Below are 24,975 nucleotides of genomic sequence, written 5' to 3' on the forward strand. Positions count from 1 at the left end.
ATATTACAAAATTATGAAAGTTACAATGTAACAGTTAAAATTATGATGATTACCAATGTTACAGTTTTAGAGTTTTTATTAGTATTATTGTTGTTATTGTTCTTGAGTTAATTAAAGAAATAAATTTCTTAATTTGTGATACTTCATGAAAATAAATTTGTAGTACGATAAAATTTGTACATTTTTTTCATTTATACTTTTCGCAAAAAATATAAAAATGTTTTTTTTTAGCTTTTAATAGTGTAAAATGATACTAGATGTCATTTTTGACCATTTTCGAAAGTTTTTCGAGAAAAAAAAATTTTGAAGAAATTTTGAGGGTATCCCATTTTGCCAGCCTATCCCGTTTTGCCTCCCCCCTTCCCCTATAGATAGAGTTTAAATTAGCGTAAAAAATAATGACTAATGCGCGGGTTTAATTTTATACGTCATAATTCCAATTAAAAATCCTTGGGGAAGAGAGAGTGGAAGAAACGATACGTAATAAATAATAAATAAAAAATAAAATGGAATTAAGCGGTAATGCGACATTGAAGTTTAAAAGAAGGTTAAGTAGATATACTACGTATGTAGACATAAAATAAATGAGGAAGGTAAAGGTGCCAAGGGGATGAGTTTGATATAAAATTGCGTGACCATTCGGATCCGAGTTTCGCTCGCAAGGTTTCTTCATCTGTAAATCCAATTAAATTATCAGGAATCACGCTATCTCTTAACTCTAATGCACCCGAGAACATATATAAGGGAATGGTACTGTGTCATGAGACAAGTGAGTTGCGGAACGACTTGACCGCGTCTCACTTCAGATAGAAGACAACACTGGGTTCGATTGTCCCTCGAGCTTAATATTTTTTATCGGAGGGATAGCGACCGCTTTTTAAACTGCGACGGTATTTTTCAAAAAGTATTCATTTATTATTTTAAATAACGGTTGTTGTCGTTGCTGTACGCAATCTAGATACCGAGATGTACATGAACGATAGCAACGTAATCAGTCCGATGCAAGCTTTTGTTGGAGGAGTTCCCGGTATGGGAGACGGGTGAGTGCAACTGATTATTTTCTTTTATAATCGGCGGTATTGTGTCGGTAGAACGACCGGTGAATGAACTAGACTGGACTAATGAAAGGGTCAGTATAAATATGCGAGCGAATTTACGAGAAATCGCGACTCGTGAGATGGAGAAAATTAATGCTGACTTAATACCCGATGCTTGAGTTGTGTAAGGAAGTAATTAAATTTAGTGATTTTAAAATGAGTATCGTTAATTAAATGCGTCAATTAAAAGGGTGGTGGACCGTTAAATAATTTTCCGTTTCATTTTATAAATTCACTAATTGGACTATTGTCTGTTTAAATAATTATTAAGTGATCTTGCTTTAATTTGTGTTCTCGACATCGAGAGCCCTTCGTCACGATTGTTTATTTTTTTCACTTAATTTACTTTATTGCGTTATTATTATTTTTTTACCTTCATTTTAAATTTAATTATTTGCAATACCAGAGATGACGACAAGTGGGTTTGCACCCCGGAGTCGGTACCGAGTGTGACTTTGACATGAAAGGATTTTATTTTTGTATCGCGAAATAGCGTGTAATTTTGTGACGATGACCAAGTTTGCGCTCACCAATTTATATTTGTTATTTTATTATATATATTATTATTATTATTGTTGAAACTGCTGTGAAATGTATTTACGGTACCGTCCATTGGTTTTTGCGGTGGCATTCGTGATACCGCGGTTTCATCATTTAATAGCAATTCTATCAGATGTTATTTCTGTCGTAAAACATTACGGCCTTTTACCTGTTTAGGTGCATTGATTCATACCACGTAATTTGCCTATTGATTGACTATTTATTTTTATTCCCTTCGATATATTATTTATATTATCATTCTATTCGTATGCTATTACTTTATTTTAACCATCGATTTCCGATTCCGTTGGTCCTATTACCCCTCTCTTTTTTCGCCCATCAGACTAATTTAAATCGTCATTAGACCGATGATTAATGAGTTCTCAAATTTAAATTACCAATAGAAGTGTACAGCATATGCAAGAAAGACTACTGGGATGGAACATTCCTCCAGAGTATTCCGATCTAGTCCATCCTTATTGGCGGGGATTTTTAGCGCCTGGACGGTATTGGCACATCGGCTTCGCATTGATTTATTTTATGTTAATGGTCATGTCATTTGTTGGTAATGGCTGCGTTGTTTGGATTTTTACTACGTAAGTATATTTATTTAATTATACAATTAAAATTTTACTGTTATTGTAATAATTTATTTAAATAATTGATAATAATGCGTTTAAATCTCGAGTCTAAAATTACAATGATTTAAAATCGACCATTATCGATTTCATTATATACATATTTAGATAAAATAATAGCCACCATAGTAATTTGATCGCCTGCGTTTTGGTCCCCGAACAAAATATCCCCGACAATAAAGCTCCGAATCAAAAATAAAAATAATAACAAATAAATAATATTTTAAACTCAATGGATATGAAAATTTACTATTATCAAGTATGAAAAGTTGAACCATTTACTTTAAATGGATGATGATAGAAGAGAATAATCATGGACTTTGCTATCCATTTTCATGATTATTTATTGTATTCTGAGGTCGAAAATATTAAAAAACTATCGAATTTGACTCCACCGTCCATCTTACGGCATAAAAAAAATTCATCATTGACATAAAATATATTAACCTATACGCTTGAAATAGTACTGTGTCCATTTTTCACATGTTTTGTGTGTATAATTATAGAATATATTAACCGATACGCGAGAAATAGTACTCCGACCATTTTTCACATATTTTGTATAAAATAAATTATAAAATATATTAAGCGGCTGAGGCAGCCGTTCGGCACGCGCGTGGCTCGGGCGATCACCGAAGTTAAGTAGCATCGAGCATGGTTACTATTTGGCTGGATGACCGTTTAGCCACGCGTCGGGTTCGAACGAAGGTCTCTGACCGTTAGGCGCGGGATGAAGATCCAGTGATCGGTAAAATGGGAATTTTATCGATCACTGGAGCTTCACCCAAACCGAAACTGTACTGGCTAGGTTTTCTCTGTGGTTTCCCTACGCCACTACACCTCCATTGCACAAGGGAGGTTGTAGGGCATCGCCGTAAAGATGCAGTACAGTATAAGCACAAGTCGGGCCACAGCCGCACAATAAAGGCAGAAAGAGAAGTAAAGCAGTTGCGATATAAAGGCAAAAAGTGTAAAAGGCCGTTACTACGGCTATATACTAGAAAAACAATAAAAATAAAAATATAAAATATATTAACCTATACACTTGAAATAGTACTGTGCTTACACATATTTATAAATAGTCACAAGGTAGTGCTGTAATATGTTAAAAATATTTTAGCGCCAAATTACAAAATTTTTGTAATTGATATATCTGATATACATTAAAACATGATAAAAAATTAAAACAATTTCTCCAGGAATGCAATAATATTTTGTCACAAAGATCTTTTGTCGGGGATATTTTGTCTGGGGACCAAGACGCGTGTCACCTAGTAATTTACGGATAGTTAACTTTCACAAAAATAAAATGTTATTTTTTATTTACTGCTCATTTTACCGTCGTCCCCGATATTAAAATTATGATAATAATAAATAATATTAAAATATTTATCTATAATAACAGCAATAAAAAAAAAAAATATAAATAACGACAGAATAATTTCCCATAAAAATCTAAAATATTAAAATATTTATTTGCAGATCTAAATCATTACGTACTGCGTCAAATATGTTTGTTGTAAATCTAGCGCTATTTGATATCCTAATGGCAGTTGAGATGCCATTATTGATAGTAAATAGTTTTCTAGAACGTCCCGTTGGCTGGCAACTTGGTTGTGACATTTATTCAGCCCTTGGCAGTGTTTCTGGAATCGGCTCGGCAATAAACAATGCCGCTATTGCTTTCGATCGATATAAGTACGTACACCCGCGTAAACATACAGGCATTGATAATTTACAGACATTAAAATAAAAACAACAACAACACCAATTATCATTATCTCTCTCATCATTACCATTATTATTATTTTTAAAAAATTACAGAACGATTTCCTGTCCAATCGATGGACGGCTTAACAGCAAACAAGCAGGAGTTATCATAGCCTTGACGTGGTTCTGGACTATGCCATTTACCATTTTGCCCTGGATGCGTGTCTGGGGACGATACGTGCCAGGTATCAAAACTAACTCTTATTTTTCTTCTCACATAATCGATAATTCAATTTAAATTTATCGATCCACATTAATCTTACTCACTGCATTGCATCATTCTGATATTTATAATAATGATGATGATTGATTTTATAAATTTAGAGGGCTTTCTGACAACTTGTACATTCGACTACTTGTCTGAAGATCAAGATACCAAAGTATTTGTTGGATGCATATTTATATGGTCTTACTGTATTCCGATGACACTAATTATAACTTTTTACTCACATCTAATAAATTCTGTCCGCAAACACGAAAAAATGTTGCGTGAACAAGTAAATCGTTATGAGTTTAATTTTAAATTTCATTTTTGTAAATATGCACTGAGGTTCTGTTTTTTTTTTCTGGCTATTGAAATTTTCGGAATTTCTCAGAAGTTAAGACTCAGCAATTTTGACTTGAGCCCCCTTGCATTTACAAAAATATTTTTATGATCCTGAAGTTAGCAGACAAAAATTTTGGAATTTTTAAAAAAAATAAAAAAAATGCGCACGTAGAAAATTAAAAAATCTAGAGGCGCAATTTGCTGAAATATTTTTTTTTTAATTTATCAATTTTAAAAATCAAAAAATTATTATAGACGTCGGCTAATTTCGGTATCGTATATTTTTTAGTTACAAAAAAAATAAATTTCTAATAATAAAATTAAATTTAGGCGAAAAAAATGAATGTAAAGTCCCTGCAATCTAACTCAGGTGACAAGGAACGAAGTGTTGAGATGAGAATAGCCAAAGTTGCCTTTACTATTTTCTTTTTATTCGTCTGCTCATGGACACCTTATGCTGTCGTTACAATGACTGTTGCTTTTGGAAATCGGTTTGTTTATTTAAATTCACTGACATCAATCACAACTTTATTTTTACTTCTAGTGATTTATTTTAATAGGGACGCATTGACCCCTTTCTCAACGATGCTGCCGGCTCTCTTCGCTAAAACAGTGTCCTGCATTGATCCTTGGGTCTACGCAATCAATCACCCGAGGTAATTAATATTTTATTGTACCATGTACTCTAAAATATTTATTCGGCTGTCACTTATATTCTACTTTCCACAGTTTGTTGAGTCTAAATAACTACAGCAAGCTGCGGTCGATTTCCCGGGATTAATTTTAACGTACGATAAATTCGGGATGATTTTAATATTTAAAATTAGTATTTATATCCCATGTACAGCTTAAGTTTTATCATCACTAATTTCTAAGAGAAGTAAATGTCAACTTATCACCCATAAAACAATGAGCTTTTACATTCATTAAATATTTTATTTTTAACTACACAAGCATTTAATTCTTAACGGTTTCGTAATTAATTATTCGTACGATTGTGAAACCTACAGTTTTCATGACACCGCTAAATATTTATTACCTAATCCAATAATTTTTTTTACATTTGTCAGATTTCGTAATAAACTTGGCATTAATTAATTATCGAAAAAAAAATTTAATTAAAGAAAACTAGGATAACTATAATTGGTTAAAAAGTATAGAAATGTTGAACTTTTCAGTATTTTCTGAACCCATTGTTCTGGCGACATACATTTTAAAATATATAATTGGGTATTTTTAATCGACTAAATTAATAACTAGAATATGAAAAAGTCATGAAATATTAACTGTTGACACTAAAAATATTAGCTGAATCAAGTATCAATTTTAAATTGATTTTAAAAGTTATATTCACAAATATAGAGACTGGGCTTTAAATATTTATTTTATTTCCCGGGTTTTTTGATTTTGTACATATTTGAAATTGTATTAAGCTTTCATTTAAAATTAACGACAGTGATTTTATAAGTATTCTATAACCGGCACATTAATCCGTTTATTGAAAATTAATAAATTTTATTGACGCAAATTTTTACCCAATAAATAAGTGAAAACCGTTATTGTCACCAAAGTAATTTATAGATTTTATTAATGACTCGATAATTAACTTTTTCAGTTCATAGTCTATAAATACTTATCATAAAATTTACTTTAATATTTATATAAATATGTCCGAGTCAAAAAACAAATTCTAGTTTAATTCTCAAAAGCGTCAATTCCTTTGATGTTTTATTCGCTGCCCAGAAAGTAACTCTACTTAAGTACTCAAAATCCTCAATGAGAACTATGAGGTCTAAATGCGAATAATATATCGATTTTACATTATAAGTAAGACCTCAAAATCCTCGATGAATGAAAAGTTATATTTCGGACTTATGAAAATTTTAGATAGAAAAGGAAGGGGAGAGAAAACGTCGAATGAGACTTCCGAGGTTCAAATGCGCATAAAATTATTCCTGTATGTTTTGAGTATTTTGAGGCTCTAATCCAGATTATTGTACTCCAGTTTAGTCCTCAAAGTGGTAAAATTGGTCGTAACTATCACTTTGAGGACTTAACTAAGATAACTTTCTATACTGTTGTCAATCTTTAAATTCTAAATTGACTCTCAAAAACCTCATTGAGAACTTTGAGACTTAAATCCGAATTTGTTTTTTGACTCGGGTACAGACCGGGAAAAATGGGCGCCCGAATAAAAATATTCTACCTGTCAAATCTACGAAATTGATTAAATTAATCAAAAAAATAGAATAATTTTTTTTGTTAAAAAAAAATTTTCGGTGGCTTTAAAAAAAACCTTTAAAAAAATTTTTGAAGTATTTTGTCTAAAGTGACCAATTTACCCCACGTTGTCTTCAATACTGAGTCAAAATTACACGAAAAAATTTTTCTATAAAAATTTCACGACCCCCCGCCCTACCAATGTGGTAGTAGATAAAAAAATTGTATAATTTTAATAAATTTATAAGTAATTAAATAAAAATTTTTAATTTAAACAAAGGTACCGACTGGAGTTACAAAAACGTTGCAAGTGGATGGGAATCCACGAGCAGATGCCAGTATCAGACAGCGTGTCAGCGACTACGGAAAAGGTCAGCGACGATGCATAAGTGACCGACAAAAGACAAAAGCTCATAAATAAAATAAAATAAAACTGAAGAGGAAAAGCTCGGGTTATCTACCGTGGGACTGGGTGGATTTTGGGGAGAATAGATCGACGAGTGGGCGCGGGGTCTGCATTGCCAACCACCACACGTGCAGAGTCTGCCGACCAAACATTGATCTTTACTACTTACTCAAGTGATACTACTCTATAATTGTATATTGCATTCCAACGGACATTCGACAGTTCGCGTAATTGTTTATTTCGTTTTCAATCACTAAACTCTTTATTTACTTTTATTTGATAATCACTCTGCGAGAGATTATGTCAATTTATTCGCTGGATATGAGACATTATATACAAGTTTAATCATAAAATTAATATTTCAAAGCAATTCCATGCCTTTAATTTATTTTTTACACCGATCCAATTCCCTCATAAATTTCCTGCAGTGAAAACTCTAATTTTTTTCCCAGCAAAGAATTCGCTTTTTAAATTTTTTAGCGGTTTTAGTGTGAAAATATTGGTGAAGGTGGATATTATTTTTTTTTCTACGGACTACTATTCAAAATATTTAAATAAAAAAAAAAAGTCGAGACTTAATTAAAATTTAAAAAGCGCGGAATTTTCCGCGCGGAATTCTCGACAAACAAAAATTTGGTTTTTGTTATTTATGGACCTAAATATTTCCGTATTATCGATCATAGCTTTGTAGCTCACAAGTTTAAGCCTTAAAAAAATATTTGAATTTTTTTTTCGGACATAATTTCAAAAAAATGTCTAACAATTAAAATTTTGTAAAAACAAAATGTTGATGATTATCTGGTTTATTTTTCTACTTGAATACTTAACGCCGATGTTTCCGAGATAAATAAAACAATATAAATAATTCACAAACAAACATATATATTAGGGCGTTTAAAAAAAAAAAAAAATTTTTTTTTCTCTCGGAACCAGGTTCAAAAGTTTCGTTTATATGCCAAAATATGCCTCTGAAAATATGAGCCCTTAATATTAATTTCGATGGGTAGATCGGTTTCCCATAAGAATAAAATGGGAAAAAAATTTTTTTTTTCTGATTTTTGAAACTAATGAACCATAAATTGCATTGCAATACCCATCAAATATTTGTATAAAGAATTGAACGCTCTACAAAAAAAGTCTCTCATCTTTTTTTAATAAATCCATCTGTTCGAAAGTTATTGGAGCTGGAAGTCAAATCTACAGTAAATTTTGAGATCTTTTTACTTTTCCAGCAAAACTATCAGACTTTTAAAAAAATGTCATGAGACCTTTCTTGTAGACAATTTTATTCCCTACAAATTATTTTCAATAAAATTCATTCAAATTTCGCATTGTTTTCGAGTTATTTTCATTTTAATGTTAAGTTATCAAAATCAATTAGAAGATTATTATTTTAGAGCTTGGCTTGTTCCGAAAAAAACAAAATTTTTGTTCTTTTTGAAACACCGTAATATATATATAAATAAATAAATATAGACATACATTTAAAATATATGTTTAGTATAAAATAAGTATCGACAAAAGCATTAAACCTTTTTTATTTTATTCTAGCTCAGTTATATTTTTTATAGCTATTTTATTGTTTCGACTTTTTTACAAGTACAAGTGCACGTGGTCGTACCTTTTTGAATGGTTAAATCAATTCTTTTAGACTAGCTATTGCCGATGCAAGTTATTGCGAACTGGTAGCTCGTAAAATGACTTTGCGAATGGTTTTAACTCACGCGGAGTTTTTTTTTTTAATTTTTGAGTTACTTTTATACTGTCGGGTTATTTATGCATGGGCATGAATTATACACAACAAATAGGGATTATTCTGAGAAATGAATTTATACAACGACCCGGCACTAGTGATTATTGAGTATAATGCTCTGTTCACTGTTTAAATTAATAATAAGGGGGTAGCGAAAGAACGGGAGTGAGTAATACCGGAACTTTATTTAGTCGGTCGGAAAAAAAAAATAAGATAGAGCATCTCGTGTGTCAGTAACTGGTTTACTTTAAAAGCTTTTGTAGTGTGCGCTTACTCGACAAAAGATGCTATCCGCAAGCACGTAACATTGATCGACTATCTCAAGCCCGTTAAATAAAAACATCACCTGATAAATCAGTTAATTTTAAAACAAAATCGAAACCTGAGTAAATAAATAACTTTGTAAATACTAAATATCATTAGCTGGCGAAAGTGATATATATTTTTTAAGTGCACTGAGTGAAAACTGTGGGTTTAATTTATCATAAAGATTTAGTTCTTTTACAATCGAGTCTTTTATTCGTAAGCTGATACTTATCGCGGGCTATACTGAAAATACGATAATGTACTTCTCGTAACTTATTTTTATTATTTTTTTCCCTTTGCACGGGGGTCAGTGTAACAGTTGCGAGCTTAAATTTCTGCGTAAAGTAGAATCAAATTTACTGGGAACTTATTTTATTTTTTAACCGATATTCTGGAGAAAAAATGGTAATAAAATTTCATCGACTAGTTGACGGATAAATTTTTCAATAATGCGTTGAAGCCATCACTTTTTTTTTTATTGTACAGATTAATTTTTGACATACTTGGATCCGACAGATTTTTTTCTTCTTTTTGCAAATTCCAGTCTATTGTGAATTAAGAAGCTTTTTGTTTCTTCATCCTCGTAACATCTATTGTTTTCGAACTCTTGTTAATAAATCTTTTTCTTTTTATTTGAAAAATTAATGAGCTATTAGTAAGCGAGATAATAATCTCGATTTCTCTATTATAAGATTTTAAAAAAATAAAAAATTATTGTTGTTATTTTTAATAATTAATTTGTATGACTACGGTAATATTTTGTAGAAAAGTATTTAGTAATTATCATTAATTATTTAATGAGTTGCAATACAAAAAATAAAAATGCTTACGGCAACTCGAGAGCACGGAACTGAACAATGGGGCGGCGGTTCGAATCCAGCTCGGGGTACTTTTTATCTTAACTCAGTCTATTTATTTTTTTTTTAATTTTTCAGAGGTGTTATAGTCCATATAAATATTAATAAGGATAAAATATCCATTTTGTAAAAAAATATTGAAGGTGCCATTAAAAATCTGAGAAGCGAGTGCTGAGCATCATTGAATTACTTCGGCGGTAATTTAATAGGGGAGTGAAAATTACTTTGGGAGTTTAATTTACACGAGCTCTGGTTACAGAGATAATTTTACGGTTTTATTTACGATTAGCTATTTTATATGAACTATAAAAGTCACTTTAAACTCAATTTAATGTCGATAGAGAATAAATTTTAGGACATAATTTATATACTTAAATATATAGTATTTTTTGTAGCAATAATCAATCTTGGAAATAGCAAATACTCAACACTTTTAATAATATTAATAAATATTTACTTATATACCGTAAAAAATTAGCGGACTGTACGCGGAGTAAATCCGGAGTGTGTGCGAGCGGATAACTGTTTATTTATTTATTTCCTTTGAAATTCATTTAATATTGGAATGCCAGTTTGGGGTGAAATTCTCTCCTAAAAGCAATGTATTTAATTATTAAAACTCCGAATTGGAAATGTACCTGAAGATCAGAACGATTTTCGCGCAACGAAAATGAAAAAAATTTATGTAATTTGACTGCTGAAGGGGCAATTCCGGAAGTTGGGGGTGGCCGAAGATTTTTGGCTGACATACCAGTATCTATATGCGAAAAATTTCTGAAATCCAGTCATCCAGTAGAATTTTTACTCTCCAGTTTTTTTTTTTTCGTTGCGCGGAAAACGTTCCGATCTTCAGGTACACAATTGTCGTGAATACGAATTTAAATAAAATCCACATCACTCTGCTGAAAAAATAAACTCTTGATTTACTCCGTATGCACACGGTAAGAAATATATTGCGGATATCACTATGCCAGTATGGGTGTGAACGCCATACTGTATGGTATCGAAGATATTTATAGGTTATAAAATTGTATGCATGGATGATTTAACCATTGCGGGAATAGTAACATTGGCAATAGTTGTTGCGACTCCGCAATGTCAGTATGGCCGTCAGGCCCATACTGCATTGCTGTATCCACATTGCTTCTGGCCGAGAAACCTAAACTAACGACATCTATAGAGTTTTGGTGGTAATATGATAGTATACATTGATTGATACGCCAGAAATTATGGCGGGAAAAACTAGTCCGAGTAGCATTGTACCCTCGGCATTGTAGTATGGGTCTCAGGACCAAGCTGTTTCGCCGTGCCTGCTATGCATAGACTCGTTACAATACTGTCTTGGAATATTTCACATACTATTTTAGTATCTGCTTTGAGACCATACCAGCATGGTGTAGAACGCCATGCATTTCTTACCGTGCAGTGATTTTTTCTTTACTTCCGGAACCTCTGAATGACGGAGTAAATTCGGATTTAAATAAAATTTAAATCACACCGAATTCACTCTTAATTTTTTACACTGTTTCATACATAAGCCTAATTTTCATAAAAAAAACTCTTTGGACATCGCTAAGATTTTTTCAATTCAAAGGCCTGTGCTCAGACTGAATAATTTTTAACAATAATAATAATGATTAGAGTACTAATTTTGATGACTCAATAATTTAATATCCCTTCATGATTACTCCCACGTCGAGTAATTTCAATAAAACTTCTAATTATCGTTTTTTTTTTTTTTTCAGTATAGAGAAAATAAATGTCCGAATAAAAAAAGTAATGTTTAACATGAAAAGGTATTAAATCGGGTCAACATGATTTTAAAATAGACACACTAAAACGCAATCGTTTCCAACAACCAAGTATCCTAATCCATCAGAGCAGACAGAACGATTACAGTACCTCGGGGAACGCGGATAAATTATTGTCGTTGAGCTCGGTTAAACTCGGTTGGATAAACTCGGACAGTCAGTGATGGCAAATCGACTTGGCTCTACCTACCTCAATATATACGTACATATATCTATATATTTTGTATACTCATGCCCACTGCACGGTGATCTTATCATTACAAAATTTATGACATCACTATTTGCTTAAACCCCAGCAGATAATTACGGAATTAAAAATAATAAAAACGCTGGCTCTTTTTATTTTCAAAATGAATAAACAAAAATTTTAAATACTTGTCATGCTACTCCGCTCTGAGCTCTAATTTTTCAGCAAAAGAAAAACTAAATGAGCAAGAGATCCTCAGTGTTGAAAGAAAAATATAAAAATTTTGTTCCTAGTTGTTTGTCATTGGCAGCGGCTTCAAACTCATTTTGTCGGGCGTTCGCGACTTACATACAATCTAAGTTTTCTGCGCCAAGTGCCGGGAACAGAGGAATAAAACTAAACGGAATGCCGGGCTGGGTAGTAGAGAGGAGAAAAGAAAAAAGGAGGGGGGAGGAAAGCGAGGCTGTGGATAGGGAAAGTTAAGAAAAGAACCGCGGCTGAGTGTAAGAGAGTGAGGAGAAATCTTGATTAGGTGTTCCTGTCAAAGAAACTTCCAATCTCAACTCAAGTTCCGACAAATTAAAAATGTCCTCGACATATATACCGGCTTGAATCCTCCTCGGCAATGAGTCTTGACGTCATAAAATTTTTTTAAAAATTCTCCCTCATTATCTTGTTTTGCATACAAAGTGAAATTATTGTCGTAAAATAAATTATTAAAAATCTATTCCATTTTAACTCAACTAGAAACCCTAGTACGCTACACTCAGAAAATTAAATAATAGGAATTACTATCTAGTTATGGTAAAATTTTTTACCATCAATCCGATAGTAGTGAATATTATCTAGATAATTGTATAAATCATCTAGGTTGTAACAATTATTATCAATATGGTGAATGTTACAATCTAGATGATTTATACAATCATCTAGATTGTATTCACTACTATCGGATTGATGGTAAAATTTCACCGTAACTAGATAGTAATTCCTATTATTTAATTTTCTGAGTGTACTCACTTAAAATGAATCAGTGAAAAGTATTTCAATCAGTGCATATTCACTGCATAAATAGTCCCAAGTATATCACTGATTGAATCAGTGATATACTTGGACTGATTCGTAGTGAATATTCACTGATTTGCAGCACTTTTCACTGATTCATTTAAAGAGAGCAAAGTCTTGGTTACAAAACTTGAAAACAACATAATTTTGGTCCAGCTCCTTCCCACTTAATTTCTCTATAGTCTGATTGAATCAGTGATATACTCGGGCCTAATTCGTAGTGAATATTCACTGATTTGCAGCAATTTTCACTGATTTATTTTAAGAGGGCAAAGTCTTGGTTACAAAACTTCAAAAAAACATAATTTTGGTCCAGCTCCTTCCTATTCAATTTTTCTATAGTGAATTTTTTCCGCTTAAAAATAATTAAAAACGATCATTTTTGTGAAGATAAAATATATTGACAATTTCTGGTCGAATCGTTACCACAAAAATTATTTCGAATAGTCATCAGTGATGACTGATAACTGATAAATATTAATCTACTGAAAATGTAATTTAACCAAAAGGTTGTTAAACAAAATAATGACTCGACTAAGTGGCCATATTTCCCGGCCCTCCCATCTATTTTACAGCACCGTACAGTAACAACAACCAAAAGACGCTATTCTATTCAGGAAACACGTCCACACCCTATTTCCTACATGGTCACACCTTCCAATCCTCGGCGAATGTTGAAAATTCAATTACCCAGGATTTATAGCTCACACACTGGCATATTTATCGTACGTATTATATGACCAGGCCATGGATCATACACTACTACTAGAAATTCATCCACTAGATAGCTCGTCGTTGGGGTTGCTGGTGTTGTTATTGTTGTTGTTGTTGTTGTAGCGCACTATTATTGTTCTAGCGGTTGCCTTCGTGATTATACTTTTGTGCCAACTAAAAGTTGAATTAAATTCAACCGCACTGACAGATGCACGCGGTTAACAAGCTATTTTTTATTCCAAACTCGGCTACTATTGTTTCAAAGAATCTTCTGCGAAATAAATTATTTTTAGTAGTTTAAATACTTCCAAGGAACAGAAAAATTATTTTATCGCGGCAGTCGTTAGTGAGCGTCAACTTTAAAAACTCTTGCAAAAGTTCTGTTTGTTAAATCTCGAGTTTTGAATTATTATATATGTTTTCAGTTTTTAAAACTACTTACAATCAATTTTCCCGTATTACTGATCTGCTTGTTTGTTCACCCACAGAAAAAAATAATTTCTTAGCGGGAAAAATTTATGATACTGAAGTTAGCCGAGGTCTAATAATTTTTGGACTTTCGGAAAATGATAAATTAAAAAAAAAAATATTTTTCAAAAATTGCACCTATAGTTTTTTTGATTTTCTACATGTGTATATTTTTAGTTTTTTAATTAAATTGTTGAAACAAAAAGTCCGAAAATTTTTAATTGTCTTCTAACTTGAGGATCATAAAAATTTTTATTCGCTAATAATTTTTTTGCATTATGAACAATTAAAAATATTAAATAAATTAATTTTAATTATGATTAAATTGAAGAAAAAATTTGACCAAATCTAAAAATTATATAAATTGAGGGATAAAATTTCTAATTAAAATAAAAAATTACTGTCGGCTTAATTTTAAACTTTGAAACTCGATCCTATATTCGTGTATTTAATGCTGCACATATGTTAATGTATATATATATTTATAGGCAACAGTTTTAGGATGTATTTATTAGACTAGACGAGACTCATTTCAGACGAATTGTAAATTAACTGGAACAATAAATATTATTCTTATCTGTGGCGTTTCGCCACCTTGTTAAAACGCAAGCATATCGATTTTTCTCGTTACGTCGGACTCCCCACCCATCCCTACTGTAACAACTCGCGTCTCCCGCTGAGTAACTTGGTTAAGGATCACTCGTTGTTTTTGATAAATTGGCTTTTTTTTTTTTACTACGTGCCATTGTTGTTATGGAAGCTAAAAAAATAAACCAGAGGAGAAAAGAGGATGGAAAGTTCTATAGATAGAAAACAAAGAATATAAAAAAAATGAAGCGTAAAAATTGAACAGGATAGATTGAGGGGTTTGCGGATGATGCCACTAGAGTCGTTTGTCGTAGTTGACGATGCTCCGCTGCCACGTTGTCAATATGCTGACGGAATAATTCCACGGGTGGATTTTTTTGTGTTGTCATGCCAGTGCTGAAACCCCCGGAATCGGGGAGAGTTTGCCGAGCCAACAGTATCATATCTACACAACTACAGCTACAACTATAGCTACAGGCATGGCTACACTATCATCATTCTTGAATCTTGGGCATTGTATTACTGTGAATATTTATTTGACAATCGATCAATCATTTGCCTGAGAGATTTATGGATGCTCGTCGACGAGCCGTGTTCGGGATGTGTCTATTCGAGTTCATTTTTTTGTTAAAAATATTTTATTTCAAAAGCTTCGGGACTTTTTTTTTTTTTTTATCAGCAGCCCGAGCTAATTTCAGGTATCGGAATTTAAAAAAAAAATATTTTTTGGCTTCACCAACAAAGAGCCATAATTTAAGGTAAATAAAGGTGAGGTTTTTTTGTTACGACGGTAATTGTAAGTAGTTCGATTGGTGTAACCTTGGGGAAACGTGATAACATGGGGTTGAAAACGCTATTCTCGAATAAAACTAGAGTGCGTTGCTATAGAGACGGTGTGTCGTTTTTGTCGGGCGCCAGAGGGTGAGGGTTAGGGAGAGTCAAGCCAAGGCGGAATGACGATGCCGAAGAATAAGGGCGTGAAGAATATAAGCTAAATGTTACGGTTTTATATATAATTACTGTAGATTTTTTTATATATTTATATGCTATTGACACTTTTTTATGTCGAGTAGTGGGAGTAGATTTAAATCAGGTGGTACTGTAAATACACATAAATAGAGAAAGGGAGTAATATAAATTGAAATTGCCGCGTAAAAAGCAGAGGCTCAGAAATTATAATCTATGTCTAATCCTTGAGTCTTCTCATTTTTCCACCGGCAATTTATAGCGAGCGTTTACTCTAAAGAGGGCTCTGCGGGAAATAAATAAACAAAAAAATATATCAGGCAAATAAAGTGAGCAAGTGGAGAAAAAGATAAAAAGATACGGGCGGATAAGTTGGAACGAGAATGTTTTAAAAAAGTTTTGCGCTCGGCGATGATGGAAAGGGGAAACGAATTGAGATAACGGTCCTTTTGAAATGGAATTGTTTTTAATGAAAATAGTAAAAAGAAAAAAAATAAATAAAGTAAATAAATAAAAATAGTGAAAGCTGTTGGGTAAATGGATGGGCTAGTGAACCGAGTTGAAGATTGGAGCAAAAATGACCAAGCACGGAGTCGTTAAGCAGCTTATACCCCCGAGGATCCTTTGTTTAAATCGCGCATGCGAGCGAAATAAATCTGAGATGCTTTTAAATCTTCTTTCTATGCTACGCTCAATTGGGATTGGAAACGAATTTGAATTTGTTATTTGAATTAGCAGTTCGGGTGATTTATCAAAAATTTCATCGAGTTGGTAATGGATCGCTGCGGGATTTTTCTCGAATTATAAAGTTTTACTGGTTGCTGAAAGTGGAAGAGTGTTTTGTTGAAATTGTGTTTCAAGTAACTTTAAGTATTTCTTTTATTTATTTTGTTTCTTCTATTTGTTGTGAGTCAGTATATATTTTGGTGGAGAATGATTGAATCTACTTTGTAGGCAAGAATGAACCTCTGCGTTTTATTTCTTCAATTGGTTGTACTCGAATGACATCGAATTTCCCGTGAAAGCACATCCCCCGGGTCGTTTCCGCGTGATGGTGCTCCAAGATAAAGCGAGCGGTTGTGAGCAGCTGCAATTCTGCGATACGCAAACTTATTTTCCTGTGAAACTCTGTGCTAACTTTGGCGAGCTTTGGAATTCTAAGGTGACTATATATGTGTATATGTATATACACTAATGTACACAATACCGTTATATGAATATATGTATATGGCTTAAAATATCCTGTTCATAGATTACGAAAACTTAACAATCCTAAGAAAATCAACAATATCATTAATAATGATAATAAAATTCAAACAACTAGACAGTAACGGTCTCAAATATTTGAACTAAAAAAATAGCAGAGTACTCTGTAAAAAATCGGGAGTGATTGCAGATTTTATTTAAATCCGGATTCACTCTGATTCGGAGTTTTTATTTTAAAATAAACTCCTTCGGAGTGAATTTTGCTGCAAGGAGATTAAATACAACGTAAAAAATTTGTGGAGTGAACACGGATTAAATCCGGAGTGAATGTGAAGCGGATGACTGTTTATTTATTTAATACCGTCGGAGTGAAATTTACTCCGAAGGGAATTTTATTTTAATACTACGATTCCGAATCAAAGTGAATGCAGATTGAAATATAATCCAGTTCACTTCGAAACCACTCCGTTGAAGAAACAAACTCCTTATTTACTCCGTATGCGAAGTGATTTTCTTAAAAACTCCGGAATTCCAAGTGAATTCTAATTTAAATGAAATCCGCAGTCACTCCCAATTTTTTCCAGTCGAAATACACGCAGAGAAATTTTTAGTAAAAATTCATGTTCCTGAAGATCGTAACGTTTTTCGCCCTACGAAAAAAAAAATTTTGAAATTAAAAAATCTACTGGATGACTAGATTTCCAAAATATTTCGCACGTAATACTAATATGTCAGCCAAAAATCTTAAGCCAACCCTTAACTCCGAAACTACCCCGTAAGCCGTCAAATTTCATCAATTTTTTTTATTTTCGTTGTTCGAAAAACGTTCCGATCTTCAGGTACATAAAAATTAACCAAAAAGTTCGATACTGTCGGGCATGTGGTAAATATCTCAAGTTTTCCCATGTACATTGTAAAATAAACTACTCGAAAGCATGTAAATCAAGTGCAATTTCTACTAACAACGTCATAAAAATTTAGTTACTGACTGGATGTCCTTAAAGTACCAAACTTTATGTGCAATTTTTACTCAAAAATTCTCCACGTGTACAATCATCCGGTCCGCGCTTACTCCAGATTTAATCAGCGTTCACTCCGTAAATTTTTTACAGTGTTACAACTAATATAAAATTTATGGAATCATATAAAATTAGCTGTTGTCGAGTAACACGTTTCTAATTTAAATAATAGGAATATGAAACTGAAAGACATGCCTGCAGTAGCTCAGTAATACAGTAAAAGCACATACGTATTTATTATTAATAACATTATTGATTGCAAACAACGCGATAGTTTGAGAAAATGAGCTCGTAATGAATGCGTCTAAACTGCCCGTCAACGGTATTAACAATAAAAATAATTGGACGAGTTAACAAGTGGATTTATAATTGAAGAAATGAATAATTTGAAATAATAAACGGTTACCTTGTTGAACCTTATGTGTAGCCGACCTAATTGTGAATTTTCTCAGTTAATTAATTAAACAAAAGTGTATTAAAACTGTCTGTGTTATTCAAAGTACTACATGATACTCATAAATTGGGAAAAGCAGCTTCACGAAATATACATATACACTCACAAACTTGGGTCTCACGCGAAAATGATAATGAAAAACGGTTAAACTTTCTTTTACTTTTTGTTTATTTTCTTAAAACCCCACATCACAATTTATTTTCCCAGTGGTCGTAAATTTATTCAAACAATAAAAAGTATAAAAACACCTTTTAAACTAAAAAAAGTTTTGTAAAAATTTTTCTTTTTCACATAAACATAAATAACTATTTTGCATAAATGTTTAAAAGAAGAAAAATAAAATGAGGACCCCATTAATTGATCCTGTAAGATGGATAAAAAATACCAAACTACAGAACCGAGTTCTCGATTGGTGGATTTGGTTAAATTACTGAAAGCTCTTTTTACTCATAACAGTAAAATCGTTAAAACTGAAGCCGTTATTTCGTAACGTGATTTTAAACTAACTCGGCCCATCTTCTATCCAGTTTTCTCACCCTCGGCTCTCATCGATTACACACACCCGCTCGACGGGATGTGTGGTGCGAAAAAACCGCGATGTATTTAAAGGGAAAAAAACTAAAAATGAATAAGAAAAAAAAATAAATTGTAAAATAAAAAACAGACAAAGTGAAGAACGCGAAGAACGCTACAAGGTATTCCCAAGTATCCTTTCTTCTTCCAGCTGAAGCCCGAGTTCTTGCTCCCCAGTCCGCTGGCGCGGTAAAATTATTGTCTGTAGCCCAGGGCGTTGGGATTTCTCGCGTTTTCTAGTCTCTTCAACATGGCCTCGAACATAATTTATTTGAAAACACACCAGCAAACAAGGGCTTTTGAATTGAGAGCGTTATCGTGTCTATTTTTACAGACAACACGTTCTCTACAAGCTTCACCAGCTTGAAAAAGCTTCTCCGAGCCTTCATCTCCTCCAGCAGCATCAACTGCACCAACTCGAGCCCCACGAGACCAGAATAGGAGCTTTTTATCCTCGGCCATCAGTTCCCGTGAAAAATGCTCGCTCCGTTGTCTTGGTCACCTCAACTTTATTTATTGTTGTTAACCTAGGGTACAGGGACCGAATAATTCTCTCAAAAGGGTCATTTAATCTCTTTAGGAAAGCGCGTGTCGGTATTTAAATATTAAATGGATACGGTATGATATGACTCAATAGACTAGAGGAAATGAAAGCAGGGCGTGTTACCCTACATATCCCAAATCCCCATTTATAAATACCTACGAGTTCACGATAACCCGTGTCAATTTAGAGATGTATGTGCGGACGTGCTCGTAATTCGGTAGAGTTCAAGTATTGGGGTACTACTGCTGTACGGAAATGCTGCCAGTATTAGTAGTGAGTTGTGGATAGTGAGTATATATTCTATATATATGTATAAATATATATTGGATGGATGTAGGTATATATATATTGAGGTGAAGCTATCTTTTTAATAGTCCCTCGTCGCTTGTTTCCGATTCGGCAAAGCGAGCAATCGAATCCCTCGGATCGATTACGCGCATTCAGATGATACTATAGGTAACGTGAGCACGCATATTTGTCGACTAGTCAGATAGAGAGAAAGAGTTGAGTGGGATGCATGATACGGAATTCGAGCTCTGACTGCTTGCGTGGACGCGATTGCCAGTTGAATTTAAAGAGAATAAACCCTATCGGGGTTTTAATGCATGCATCCTATCTATGTATGTATGCATACATCCATGTATAAGCGAGTTGCGAGTTGCGAGCTGGAGCTGGAGCTGGAGCTGCGAGCTGAAGAACCCTCGGGCTATTAATTTATCGTCGGCTGTCTTTTTTTAATGTTGTCGAGTAATCGACTATTAATTGTTAGGTTTTAATATGATAATTGCAACGCTTTGTCCTTTCGGTTGTTCGAACAACGATGCTTTCATTTTATTTTAACGGTATGCCATTCATTATTTTAATGCTTTGTTCTAAATACACTTTTAATCATTTTCATTATTATCCTTTTTGATTTTTAATTATTTGGCGGTTATTAAAAGTACGGAGGTCATCACAGTCCTGGTTCATTTTTCATGCCACTATCTGAGACGACTTGGAATTATTCATACTCTCTAATGTAATTTTTATGATGCGCTCGGTCGGAGATAATTTTGGAACTTGATCATTTATTTTCGGATTTTCACTAGAGTTTATTGTACAATCGTCTAATTAATATTCGTTCGGAAAATTTATCTTTAGTTCAATCTTGTTATTGATTATAATAATTTCGCGAATGAGTGATTAATCTAGAAAATTTAATTTCGGCCTAGCGTACACATGGAAACGTCTTTAGTCGATTTTTGCGTACGCGCGGGTATTGGAGACACTGTACATTTGTAAATACTCAATCAACTGAGTTCATTTTTTCTCTATCAACTTAAGGAGGTCATAAGAAGGAACCCTATGAAAAATTACGATCGTAATTGTTGTTTTATTATTTATTTAGTGGGTTTATAAGTTTGCTAGGATACGAACTGTTTTAAAGAGACCGCTCCCTTTTAAATGGAAGATAAATCGATTTTTTGCTCATATTTTAAAAATATATTACTTTATAAGAACATATATGTTTATTTAATTTGCTTATATATTTTTTCAGGCCGAAAAACTGTAAAGCGAGTGGTGGTAAAAATGGACTCAATTTAACACCGCGCAGTGTTAAAATTAAATAACACCGGTGTAGGTGGTGTTAAAATACCGGTGTTAAATCGGTGTACAAAAAAAATTTCACGTGTAGGAATTAGAAAAAAAAAATGCAATACCCAGAAAAAAAAGTTATCTTGAGTCAAGAAAATATTTTTGAAGACAAACATTTTCGAGAACTAAGTCAAGATTTTCTTGAGCCAAGAGAATTTGTCTTGGTTAAAAAAATTCGTCTTAGTCGGAGAAGATTTTTACTTTACTGAGAAAATTTAGATCTCCAAAAAAATTTTCTTGAATCAAGAATATTTACCTTCAGCCGAGAATTTTTTTTTTTTCTGTGTACATATAAAAAAATATAAAAATTTAATGAATATTGTCTAGAGGAAATTTCAATTTTGCTATGTACTTATTTAAATAATTGTTCATGACATACGTAATTTATTTAAAAATTACACAATTTTACCCCCACCATTTCAACCACCAACAATTCAATTAATTAATAAAAAGACTGTTTCACTGTAGTGATCGAGTAAGTAAAAATATTCACAGTTAAATATTTTCAACTCCGAAAAATATTTAAACACCGGGAAATTTTTTTAAACGGTAAAGATTATTTACACCAGCGGTGGTGTTATTTTAATACCACTTTCGGTGTGGAAATTCAACACCAAAAATTTTAACACCTACACCGCCTGGACTTACTCCGTTTTTTTTTACAGTTTACATAAAAATAAAAAATCTCCAATTTATAAATTAACTTTTGTTAAATATTCTCGAGCACTTTTATTACTCTTTCGTTCAATTAATCGATATTCGTTTCATCTTTCCCTTCACGTTTTCAATCAACCGACTGGATTTTTTACTCGGAAATTCGCATGTGATACATAATAAAAAAAAAAAAAAAAAAAAAATCTAAAATAGATAGACGGTAAAAAAATGCAGCATTATCTCGCTTGTGCTTATAATATTTAATATTTTTATTCATACTCAGACTCTCTACTTTTGATTTATATATTATTATGTAACTAGTCTTTTTTATCGATCAGTATTATATACATCGAACCCTCGGATATAATTTCACGCATGAGGTACCAGCGGTACTTTTTAAAATTTATTTTCCGGTTTAAACAGATGACTCGTTATAAGGAGACAAAAGTTATTTAACTATTTTATTTTTATTTAAACTTTTTTTATTTATTTATTTTTTTTTTTTTTTCTTACACTAACCGCAATTCGTGTAAAAAGTGACACTAGAGAGCATGCGCGACGCAGATAGTAATGTCGTACTAGCAAACACTCAGTTAAACCCCAAGCTTGGTGAGGGTGAGTCGCGTTTCTACCCTCCGTCAGCGCACTCCGTGTTACAAATCGTGCTATCGTATAATCAAAAGTACGAGTTATAGAATAAATATTTAGTGAATTTAATTATATAGATAATAATAATTATAATAAATGACATTTTAAATATTTAACTAGAATTTTATTTTAGAAAATATTAAATCGTGGGTTAGTTTTAATTGTGACTTTGAATTTAAATCCAGGTGTAGTTAAATGTTTGCGGAGAGTACGAGTGCTCTTGAGACTACTACTCAAACTGACATTTGAATATTTAGTCACGTGTTTTCGTGTTTTATTAATTAGTGTCACTTGTATTTATTATTATTACTAATTATTACTAGTCAAGATAGTTGATTAATTTATTTATTGATTAGTTGAAGCCACTGGATAATGTAGTGGGTAAACAAAATGGTTTAGTGGTTGTAAAGGGTTGAGATAAGAGTGAGACAAGATATATAAATATCAAATAATGATAATCTAACGAGGATTCAATTTTAAATAATTTTCTTCAAAGGTGAGTTTTGTTATTTGTTTCATTCTTTTAAATTATTGGAAAAGCATGAGTTGAGATAGGATATTTTTTTATCAATGGTACAATGAACTCAAGCGGATCGATGTACGAACAGTCGTGTACACGAGATTAAACACTTTTCATCTTATTTTTATCTGTACGAGTATCCGTTTATGTTATTCATTTTTTTATTTACTTGATTAGTTGTTATTTTTAAATCAATAGTACGTTGATTTATTTTTTTTCATTCTAATGTCAGATTTAAGAAAATTTATTTAGTCAAATATTTTTTTTGCCGAAAAAAAATTCCTGTCAGCGGGTCTCGAACCCGGAACCTCGACTTTGGTCTAAAATTAAATTTTTTTACGTTTATTGCATTAAAAATTTTTTTTTGTGATAAAATTTGAGAGTGGGGAAAAGTCATTAAAATTACTGGGTGACCAGTTTACCCCACTTTCTTCTTTATTATAATTTTTGATACAACAAAATCTTAAAATGTAAAAATAATCCGTGACCAGAAATCGGACTCAAAATTTAAATTTTTAAATTGATGACGTCCACATTTTTTGATTAAATAAAAAATATGAAGTAGTGGGGCAATGTGGTCACTGTAATTTTCTTCAAAAATAAACAGTTGGTCATTTTACCCCATCTTCTTTATTCTAAATCTCCATATAAGTACAATTCTGATTAATTAATCCATCGACTATTTGACGAAAAAATTCACCGACAAAAAAATTCTGCCCAAGTCTCGAACCCGGACCCACAAGTCAGACCATGAAATCACCATTTTTCATAAAACTCCATTTAAAAAAAAAACATCGCTGACAAAAATAAAAATAAATGAACAATTACGTTTGACAAATCACTTCTAAAATGAACAATTACTCATAAAAATGCATTTATGCCTCAACAATGAATTAAAAAAATAAATAAACGAATAGCAAACGTAATTTATCAGGCTTCACAAGGTGCCTAGTTAAATGGTATCGAAGCAAATCCAACAAATAGGATGAAAGCTTAAAGACTTGATAATAAATTACCGTCACTCTATATCTATATATATATATAAATTCGCAGGTACGTACGTACGTACATATAAATATGACCGTTAACGATGAAAAATGGACAGCGTCGTTATTCATTAAGAATTAACACGACATTACGAAGGTACAAGCCGTGACAATTAAATTGACCGTCTTTTTTATCCTTTTTATTCCTTACTTTTTTTAAATTCATCCTTTTATACTTGTATCTATATATTAATATTTTTTGCAGCTCGTTAAAGCCGAAAATCCTTAACATTTTTATGACCTTCATTAACATTATAACGCTCGGTAATTGTCGCGTCTGAGTCTACTAATTCTGTAGGTTAAAATTATGTCAGTCGTCCAGTTCTCTTTACAGCTCTACAGTACACTACACTAGTCATACAGCCTGCAGTCTGCAGTAAAGCTGTGTGTAGTGTATACTGTAGTAATATCCTCTATTCTCTCTAGCTCGGGTGATATCCCGGGACTCTGCCAAAATCGTGCCGTGCATTTTGAACGCTAATTATTTTAAGCCCCTGTGTCGTTGCAAGGTATCACGAATTAATTTCAACCGTCCATCGAGCTCATGCTGGCTCACATTATCAACCGCCACCTCTTTATTCTCCCTCTGTCCCTCTCTATATATACATATATACCTACACCCGTGTCTACCTCCAGCCCTACGGCGAATCGCGCCTGGATTAACTTATCCGGCTGGTGGTTCTTTCGGTCCTCGGGCATTTAATACGACAACAATTAAATTTTTTCCCTTGTCTATACGCGCT

The 24,975-nt window shown here is 32.5% G+C and overlaps 3 protein-coding genes across 3 annotated transcripts in view; 2 read left to right on the plus strand and 1 right to left on the minus strand.

The window, feature by feature from the left end:
• The window catches only part of LOC130678600 (uncharacterized), a 128,297-nt gene that overhangs the window by 87,827 nt on the left and 15,495 nt on the right, over window positions 1-24,975 (minus strand). The window lies entirely within an intron of this gene.
• LOC130678594 (opsin, blue-sensitive-like) lies at window positions 758-7,588 on the plus strand. The gene is made up of 8 exons (XM_057485914.1): window positions 758-1,040; window positions 2,042-2,233; window positions 3,758-3,973; window positions 4,100-4,230; window positions 4,370-4,542; window positions 4,923-5,083; window positions 5,153-5,248; window positions 7,093-7,588. Exons 1-8 carry the CDS (start codon window positions 967-969, stop codon window positions 7,199-7,201), a joined length of 1,152 nt encoding a protein of 383 aa, XP_057341897.1. The 5' UTR covers window positions 758-966; the 3' UTR covers window positions 7,202-7,588.
• The window catches only part of LOC130678584 (tyrosine-protein phosphatase Lar), a 297,465-nt gene continuing 295,127 nt past the window's right edge, over window positions 22,638-24,975 (plus strand). Inside the window, exon 1 of the mRNA XM_057485894.1 lies at window positions 22,638-23,162. The gene's annotated coding sequence lies outside the window, so the exon portion shown is untranslated. The remainder of the gene's footprint in view (window positions 23,163-24,975) is intronic.

This window comes from Microplitis mediator, chromosome 2 (genome assembly GCF_029852145.1).
Source record: "Microplitis mediator isolate UGA2020A chromosome 2, iyMicMedi2.1, whole genome shotgun sequence".
Classification (NCBI taxonomy): domain Eukaryota; kingdom Metazoa; phylum Arthropoda; class Insecta; order Hymenoptera; family Braconidae; genus Microplitis; species Microplitis mediator.